At 34.4% G+C, this 9523-nt stretch overlaps 1 protein-coding gene across 1 annotated transcript; it reads right to left on the reverse strand.

Annotated features, from left to right (window-relative positions):
* Positions 1–1755: 1755 nt before the first annotated feature.
* Positions 1756–9029, reverse strand: LOC131641888 (mediator of RNA polymerase II transcription subunit 33A-like). Its single transcript, XM_058912182.1, has 12 exons — positions 8641–9029; positions 8429–8539; positions 7490–7831; positions 7034–7353; positions 6864–6955; positions 6402–6768; positions 6061–6271; positions 4804–4918; positions 4515–4676; positions 3761–4415; positions 3413–3619; positions 1756–3238 (listed from the first exon to the last, which is right to left on the reverse strand). The coding sequence occupies exons 1-12, from the start codon at positions 8901–8903 to the stop codon at positions 2118–2120; spliced, it is 3966 nt and encodes a 1321-aa protein (XP_058768165.1). The 5' UTR covers positions 8904–9029; the 3' UTR covers positions 1756–2117.
* Positions 9030–9523: the final 494 nt, after the last annotated feature.

A 9523-nucleotide genomic window follows, 5' to 3' on the forward strand; every position in this document is an offset into this window, starting at 1 on the left:
AACGCTCAAATTAATATATGGGAGAGAAGAGTGAATGAAAATTGAATTTGAAATGGTGTACCTGAGTTCTTCGCGCATATTCTTTATATAGTAAGACGGTTATAACAACCCGTTATATGCTATGCGTGTGATGCAGAGAGCACTAGGATATATCCGGGACTTGGATCACATGTTTTCTTCCGTGGGGTAGCTCTATAGCACTGAGAAATTTCTACACGAATTGTAACTTTTTCTGAGTGGTCGGGCGGTGACAATTATAATCGGTCCAAAACAAGTTTGTTCAATTTTTATGTTTGTGTTATTGTTACTTATGTGTAACATAACACTTGTAATCTTTGGTACATGTATATTTGAACAATGATTGTCCAATACCTTCTACAAGTTTAATGTGAGAAAGACAGCGTCAACAAAAAATATCATATTGGAATTACATATATCTTTATGAAATAGTTAGGTATAATGAACGCATTCGTTCTCAAGGAGATGTGATAGTTTAAGATAATGTTATATATATATATATATATATATATATATATATATATATATATATATATATATATATATATATATATATATATATATATATATATATTAAAAAATTGATTACATTTTAAATATTTGATGATATTTTTGTACATATATTTTATATTTGAAATGATATTTTGCTATATTTATTAAGTTATCATGAATTTTGATATAGTTACTGGTTTTTCTTTTTTTAATTAAAGTTAGGTCCTGAATCCTGATTTAGATTATACAATCTGAACTATCCTTCATATATTCATCATATATAATCTGAAATATACCATTGATTTTTGAATGTAATCATCTAAGTTGTTCTTTTCTTTATTTTTAGTTTGGTTTGGATTTTAGAATTTAGAACTTAAAACACGTCCAAACATGACCCGCAGTCTAGAATTTGAAAGGCATTTTTTTCAATTTTAAAAATTTATGAGATTTCAAGAAATGGAAAAAGAAAAAAATCATTAAAATTTTACGAAGGACTTTCCCTTTATAATCATAATTCATGCCCCAAAAGAACTTATCCATTCTTAATTTTTTTTTTTTCAAAAGAAATCCCTATTTAGTTTTTATTAAGATTAAATATAAATATTGAAAATATTAAAAAAAATAAAGCTTTTTTGGGATTGATAAGTCTAAAAGGATGTCGTTTTTAAAATAAAAAATACAAGGTGTTTATTATTGAAACATAAAAGTGCTAACTCTCCAAGTGATATATAAAATCAGAACTTTTTAAGCAGAGTTTTGTTTGGCCCCTCATATCTCCACACTAATTATGAGAGAATTTTAATGTTCTTCATTTTTCATTATTTTAAAAATGTTCTTGGTGAAATGGGAACAATTCTTTCTGAACAAAATTTTTGATATACTATTGAAATTTTTAGTATATACAAAATTTCTGATAGTTCATTAAAAAATTTCAATAAGTTGCAATTAGTTCCGAAATTTTCAAAATTTCTGATAAAATTTATTGGAAATTTCAAAATTTTCTGATAAAATCTCCCGTAAATTTCAAATTTTCCGATAAAATCTTTTGGAAATTTCAATATTTCTGATAAAATTTATTGGAAATTTCAAAATTTTCTGATAAAATCTCCTGTAAATTTCAAATTTTCCGATAAAATCTTTCGAAAATTTCAATATTTCTGATAAAATCTCCTAGAAATTTCTAAATTTCCAGTTAAAATTTCACTTTTTAAAAAAATTTCCGATACCGTCTACAAAATTTCAAAACTTTTTTTGAAAATACTTTAAACAAAGTTATTTGATCTTTTGTTACACTTTGGAGGGATGTCGAATATAAGTGTGAGATGGCAGGTTAATTTCTCCTACTATGATTAGGTTTAGCAATACATTCAACCAGATAATTTTCAATAAATTTCATACAATTTAAACTCAAATCAGCTCAAACAGACCATCATATATTTCGACAAAAATCCACTATTTTTCCGATAGTATATTTTGACAAAAAAAAAAAACACTATCGTTGTGCTACTTTAAAATAAAACAAAAACTCTGATACATCAAAAGCTAAACACCTTGTTATGCAAGAAATTTAACTTATGTACATATCATAAAAGTGCATGGTAAAATGCTTAGATTTCAGTATCAATGATGAGTTCAGCTGCAGCACCCATTGTACCAATCCCACCAGCACCCAACAGAGTAAGAGCGAGCTCCTCTTCATTCAATCGCCTCAACCCTTTGCTCAGCCTCTTCAACACTTGTACATCAACTTCCAGCACCCAGTTTGGTGTACAGCTTACCATCAAACTCACAAAACCCGATACATACGCGCGCCAAGTAGCTGGATCGCAGCCGAGTGATATCTTACCATCAAGTGCACTTGCAAGAAACTCCATGTGGGTTCCTAAAACTTTCTGGCGTCGCTTTGAGGCTGACGATGATGAATCGACTCCCCAAGCGAATGCACCGCAGAGGACTGCAAAGTAAGCAAGTCCGTATCCGCCTAGCATTGCAACCATTCCGTTAGACTTTTCTTCTTGGTCTGATCTGTGGTTTGAAATAAACCATGACGGTAATGTTTCGTTTATTAATAGCTGAACCAGCGCCAAACCACCTGATATCCATACTAAGGAAGCACCGAGTGCGGCTGCAAGTTTTACTTTTGTCATTGATTCAGCAAGTGAAACATGTCTGTATTTTGCGCTGTCTTTGGTTGGTTTGAACTTTTTCAGTGGCGGCTGTTTTGGCAGCCCGCCGCAAACTATTTCTCTAACTGACTGCATCAAGATTGAAACGATTTCTTCTGTCAAGAAAACAATGTCTCTGACTGACCGGTAAGCGCGTAAGTAGAGAAGTCCTGGAGCAACAGGGCAAATCCTTCCGGATAAATTGGACTTAAATCCATGGCCGAGTAGGGCTCCAACACCACCACTGCTTGAAATTGAGGAGCTACTCATGCCGAGGGTAGCTGTGAAGCAGCTTTTAACTAGTTGAACTACTGCGTCGCTGTTGTGGAGGAAAACGGTTCTGGACGCTGAGAAGATAAGGAAGTCGCTCCAACGTCTTGCCTTTTGTGTCCACAATGAAGCAACAATCGGCATGCAAGGCCATGGACAACCTGCAGCCAGGCCCTCCAGAGTTTGACCAGCCAAATGAAGAAACCGTTCCGATGATCTATCAACTTTGTAGGTTATGGTGAGACTTGTAAAGGCAGCCAACGGCAACGGAAGTGTGGCAGGAGAGCTGTCTCCTGTGGAAATAACAACCAATGGTCACAATGAAAGACAACATCATATTAATATTCGAGTCAAGCGGTGTAAAAGATGAAATATAAATGTAAATTGTGTTGTGTTGTGACGCCAAAAATGCATTGTAAGTCAGGATATACAGAAGTTTTTAGAATTTAGAGTAACAAAAAGAAAACCTGTAGTAAGGCTAGGCACATCAACACCAGTTTCAGCCAAGATTTTCTTTATCTGTTCCTCTACGTTCTGTAGATTTGCAGCAGGACTTGGCCAATCCGTTCCATTCATAAATGCTGGTTTCCAAACTCCTCGAGTTACTTCAGCAGAGAAGTAACTTACTATGGTTGCTAGTGATGCAGGAAGAAAATCAGCTAAATCCTTTAGCCCTGGTGTTAAGAAAAGTATTACGGTATTATGATATTGTTATGTACATCAAGAAAAACATCTACATGAACACGAACTTGTTTAGTTGCTTTATATAAGCTGTTCAGTGTTCTGTTGGATTCATCTTTGAAAAACATGCATACCTGTCGCCAACTCACGCGGAGACAATCTTCCATGAGCACATGCCGTGAGAGCAGCATCAACTACGAAGGGAATGGCTTCAAGAATATCCCAAGCAGGCAACTTTGGTCCAGTAGAGGCATCGTCATTTCCAGGCCCAGAAGAGCTACTGCTTCCGGATGCAATACTAGCTTGGTTTCCTCTGTTAATCTTTCTGAACATCATGTTAAGAAGTCCCTCAACTATTTGATGGAAAGGGGTTCCATGAACAAGACCAGAGAGTGTTGAAGCTATGCACGCTTGATGCTGACGATACCAGACTTTTAATTTTGGAAAGGAGTCGACAAATACAGAATTTGGCGACGATAGACTCGCAATTTCCGAGAGTCTCCTCCTGTTACTATTCTTCCGGACGTTACCAGCTGACAATAAGTGAGAGTTTCGTACTAATAGCAAGTATTCAGGAGTTAGTTGAGAACCAACAGTTGGCGCATCTCCAATTCCATGTTCAAGAGGAGGACAATTAAATTTCCATAACTTTAAAAGAAGAATAAATACATTAGAAAACACAGCATGGGCTGATATTTCTTCCCCAGATGGAAGTGTCCATGAGATGTTCGGCATACACGACCCAAAAACTTCACAGATTGGCATCAACGAACATGCAAGCTGTGGAACCTGGTTGGAGATTGGGAAATGCGTTAATTCAAAGTCTAAAGAAAAGGGTTAGTTAAATATATAAGAATCGCATTGGAGAGAAAATAGAATTAAATTTACCAAGCCATGGAGCGAAAATACTTGGACACAGTCAATAGGTGCAATTCCAATGAAGAGCGCATTAAGTATTGGAGCATAATTAATCAAATAGTTGTTTCCTTCCGAGTTCTCTGCAGGAACCGGTGGAGATAGTAACCTGAGAATGAAATGAACAGTATGCTCCTGCATAAAATAGAGATGCAAAATTTATTAGGTTGGGAAGGTCGTTCAGAAGAAGGATATTATGCTCTACAGTCTGCACTACAGAGCTAGTTTTGGCGTATACATGTTCTACTGTACAAATTCGTACCTGTATATTCCAGCCTCGAATTAGGGATGCTCCGCAAAGAATGGTAGCAGCCGATATCTTTTCATCTTCTGATCCCGCAATTGCAACTTCAAAAATTTTCTCCAGTTCTGCTAAGCTTCCATCAAATCCAGGAGCGTAAATTCAGTTGCTTTAGCTTTTGGTAAATTTACAAAAAAGAGCATCTCACATTCCTGGCTTCAGGAAAGAAAAAAAAACACTGAAGACCAGGCATCAGTATTTTAAAAGTCTACCCGTTTTTAGTCACCATTGTTATCGTATAAATTTAGTTTATGATTAATGTCTGTGGTATTTATTTAGACAACATTGGTTTCTACACTATCTATCACATGTTTCAGTACATTAAATCACAGTGATAGATGCATTGACCATGAGATTGAAGGTAATAAAATCTTCAAATCACTCATGTGATAGATAGTGTAGAAACCAATGTTGTCCATTGCGGGTTGTGGATAATAGCAGTTTGCTCAAATTCCGCAACGCTATAGCGTCACTGTAGCTGCAATTTGACAACATTTTAAACTAAACCGGGTATCACAAAACAACAGAGGTTTCTCCAAATTCTGCTATGCTATGACTCAAAGGTTTTAAAAAACAGCCGCGACAAAAACGGTATAGGAAGTTTCCGATACCGTTATTTACTGTTTTAATGCAGAAAAAAATCACGGATGAGAAAACGTTACAACTGCGACAAAACATCGTTACGGCCACGAAATACTGTTATGGACTCTTTTTAGAATTTGAATATGGAAATACAAATCGCAGAAAATATTCTTTATAACTGCAAAATCTGAACTAAAATTTTGTTTTGCAGTGAGAATGGAATCAAATTGTATTGTGCAATATTGCGATTAATTTACACTATGACGACCGTAATCTGTAATGCAACACCTTTAAGTTGTATCAGCCAAAATCTCGAAAGCCTATACGCAACCGCAACATGACCGTTATTTAAAACCTTGACGCAATAGTCACTATTTGACAAAATCGTTAGAAACACATTTATGTAGAGCCATTGAAACGTTTTAAGTGGCTTCTTTTATGGTTTTCTCAAGACTTCCAAAATATTTTTTTGATAAAAAGGTCATAGCATTGTGTCAATAGGCCCACGTAGAAGGGAATACCATAAATACTAAACAGGAACACCTTTGCCTAAAATTCACACATTTCAAGTACTTGGATGTACTCACAAATAGTTATATGAATCAAATGACCGAATAAGCGAAAATTTGATCATACCTTGTGGCAGGACTTGAAACTAGAGCATTCACCATCACAGAAGTAAGTGGGGCTCCCTTCATAAATGATGACCAGCCAGGTACTTGAGCTGGTATACATTGAGGTATTTGATTGATCTGTTCATTCACATAACCTGGCCATGCGTACGCAGATGTGTCGAGTAGATTTCGAGCAATACAAGCCTCAACTATCAGATGACGCATGTTTCCAGCTGAAAACACAGAAACAACTTAAACTTTTCGAAAATATATGGTAACTTACAAACAAGTAGTTTTAGGTGAAATATTTACAATTAAAGAGTTCTAGTCACACAAGTTAATATAGAATGCAATATCACTTACAACAGTCAAATGGCATCTCTGCCATGGTGAGGCAGTCAAAATATGCACTCCCTACAGTGACACCAGAAATAAATAGCATAGCTTTTGCAGCAGCCTGATTTGCGGCAGCAGTAACAGATTGAGGTGGAGTAAGCAAGCTTTGATACTCGCCCAGTACCTGGAGACTTGAGACTAAATCATTACGACATTTTCCAGGAACCCTTTTCTCTTTGCTGTGATTTGTACGACCATATCCGTTTTCATCAACGGGCATCTGTTCTTCCTCCTCCTCTTCAACAAGATTGGCAAGAACAAGAGGTATGATACACAATAGCATGCATAAGCGGGTATCGAGATGCGGCATTGGGCCCTCAATAGGATCTCTTTCCTATATACATATTCAAAGTTAATTTAATGAAGTAAGCCCCTGATGCAAATGTAACTACAAAGAAAACACATTAAGTTTAAGAGGAAGAGTTTTACCCTCTGAACAAGCCGAAGACTTGCAAACCAAAGGCCTAAAAACGTGTCATACCAAGAGGTGCCATTTATTGCTCGAAGGGTCTTTATCAAACCTAAACAACAACGACAAAACATGCAAATCACAAAACATGCAAAACTTGCAAATTCCAATATGTATTACACGGTCTTACCACTAATTTCTTCAACGGCACTTGTTGCACTAACTTGATAGCCATCCATTGTATCCTCCAGGACCAGATCAAGCGGAATCCAAAGTGCAGAATGAGTTGCACCATCACACAATGATGCAGATGAAGAAAGATATTCAAAATCCATAACTTTACGGAACTTTTTCTGTGAAGTTGTTTTGCATTCTTGAGATAATACCATACAAGTATCTGAAACCAAATGCATAAGCGTCTCGGGACTTAGAGCTTTTGAGTTTTTCAATGTTGATGAATTATTTCCCAGCAGCTGCAGCCGTTGAACAAAACTTAGCCAATGTACAGGCCTGATAAAAAAACAGGAAACGAAAATGAAAAATTGTGAATCATATGCTAAATTGAATAGATAGGAAATTCCAGAATCTTATCAACTTCAAGAAATGTGAAAGAAAAATATAAATATTACAAATTACAAATACATACAAATTTTGGCGAGCCAGGCAGAGAATCCTCGAAGAAATCTTATCCTGCAAAAACCGCCCGATCAACTCGATAGCTATTAGCGTATTAGTATTACGTAATCTCTCCTTTTGTTCAGTATCACTATAATCGTTGTGTCCATCCAATTCCATTTCTTGATATACCATTGCCCATTTACACTTTTTGTCGGGAGTGAATTCTAGCAATCCTTCGTCACCCAACGATGCATCAAGCAACTGCCAGACAAGTGAAAAAATAAATTCGACCACCAAATTGCCAGGCTCACTTTGTGATATGCCGAATATTTGGGAAAGATGAAGAACACCGTCTACGGATTTCATAACCCTGTCCAATGCATAACCAAGAGTTAATAAGGAATTACAAAGTTGATACCAACCAATAGAGACGAGAGAAAAATCCCATACCAAAAACGGTCGATCTGAAATATAATCTCAAATAAAAAATAAAACATACCATAGAATACATATATAAAAAAGAGTTACAGCTGTAACATTACCCTTTAAATTAGAAACTTAATTTTGTAATCACATTCAGTCATAGAAAAATATGCATTGAATATGACCATGATCTGTTTGGATCGACTTACTTGACATAAGCACTTACGAAACTGTTTGAAAACAACTTATGATATCTACATAAACTCTTTTCAGCTTATTTTCATAAACTCTCACAAAAATAGTTTGACTTTATTTTTCTTCTGGTATAAAAGTAGCTTATACATAACCACTTAAACTATAAGCACTTAATTTAGTTGTATATCCAAACAGGCCAAAGTCATAGTCATGACCATCAATAAACAGATTTCAACAACCAATCATAAATGTAGTAACAACATCACAAAGAGTTTCAAAGAACATAACACAATCCGAATGTAAACAAGTATTTTCATAAATTACATAAATTTCATAAATTGAACCTCACTTTTGATAATCCGGTTTTTCAATCAGAGATTTGAGTTGAAAAGCATGCATTCTGATGAGCTCCAAATACAATCTATAAGCTCCAGGTTGAACATGTCTACAAGGAATAACCCTGCAAAAACAAAAACAAAAAAATTAATAATTGAAAGCAAAAACAAAAATATAAAAACCATGGATGAAATTAAAAAAGTGAGAAAAGCAAAATGAACCAACCTGACAGAAAGAAGAGAAAGAAGAAACAACGGAGGAACAATATTATGAATCAATGCCATATCAAGAAACTTCCAGAGAATAGGAACATTGTTATCCCAACAAATGTAAGAAACCAAAAACTCAGCGAGTTGTGAAGAGGGAAAAGATTCTCCAGATGAGTTCAAATTGGAATACATCTGAACAGCCCAAACAAAAGGATCACTACCCGTTCGTTGTGCCTCTTTGGTTAACTCTTCCATTGACTTTCGCATAGAGATATCCATGGTTGGATTGTGTTGTAAGGGATTCAAGTCTTGTTCAGAATCACAAGAACATGTGTTTTGTTTTTGTAACTCTCTCACTCTTATGTGTCTGTCTCTCTGTTACCCATTTGCCCTTGTTTTGTGTGAATGAATGCAGGTTTTCTGTTATGGACTCAATTTTGGTTTTTAAGTCAAACTTTATAAGGGTAATATTGGAATTTCAAAAAAAATATATCAATTAAATTATTTTATTATAGAGAACACTTTTTGAAAATTTTAAATAAAAAAAATATTTTTTTAAATAATATTTGACTTGAATCTTTTAAATATCTAGAAAGGGACCTTAAAGTATTTGTTAGATTTTTTTTAATTAATTATTATTATTTTATGTTATATAATAAGTTTATTTTAATAAAAAATTGTTTTGATAAATGTTATATTTTCTTTATTTTTAATGTTTAATTATTACTTTTAATCAATTAGATTTTCTAGTTAATAGTTGAATACTATTTTTAAAACTTTATTTTATTTTGTATTTATGATGGTCAAAAATATATTAATAATTAATAAAGTTAGTTGAATAAAATTATTTTATTTTATCTTTGAATAAATTTATTTATTTTATAAATCTTTAATGATTT

This window comes from Vicia villosa, unplaced genomic scaffold, assembly GCF_029867415.1.
Source record: "Vicia villosa cultivar HV-30 ecotype Madison, WI unplaced genomic scaffold, Vvil1.0 ctg.004221F_1_1, whole genome shotgun sequence".
NCBI classification, from domain to species: Eukaryota; Viridiplantae; Streptophyta; class Magnoliopsida; order Fabales; family Fabaceae; genus Vicia; species Vicia villosa.

Bases quoted from the DNA above. Each gene is read 5' to 3' on its own strand.
- LOC131641888 (XM_058912182.1), bottom strand. From the start codon at position 8,903: ATGGATATCTCTATGCGAAAGTCAATGGAAGAGTTAACCAAAGAGGCA. The intron at 6,956-7,033 runs GTAAGACCGTGT...GTTGTTGTTTAG, and splicing joins TGCCGTTGAAGAAATTAGTG to GTTTGATAAAGACCCTTCGA. The intron at 4,416-4,514 runs GTAAATTTAATT...ATCTCCAACCAG, and splicing joins TATTTTCGCTCCATGGCTTG to GTTCCACAGCTTGCATGTTC.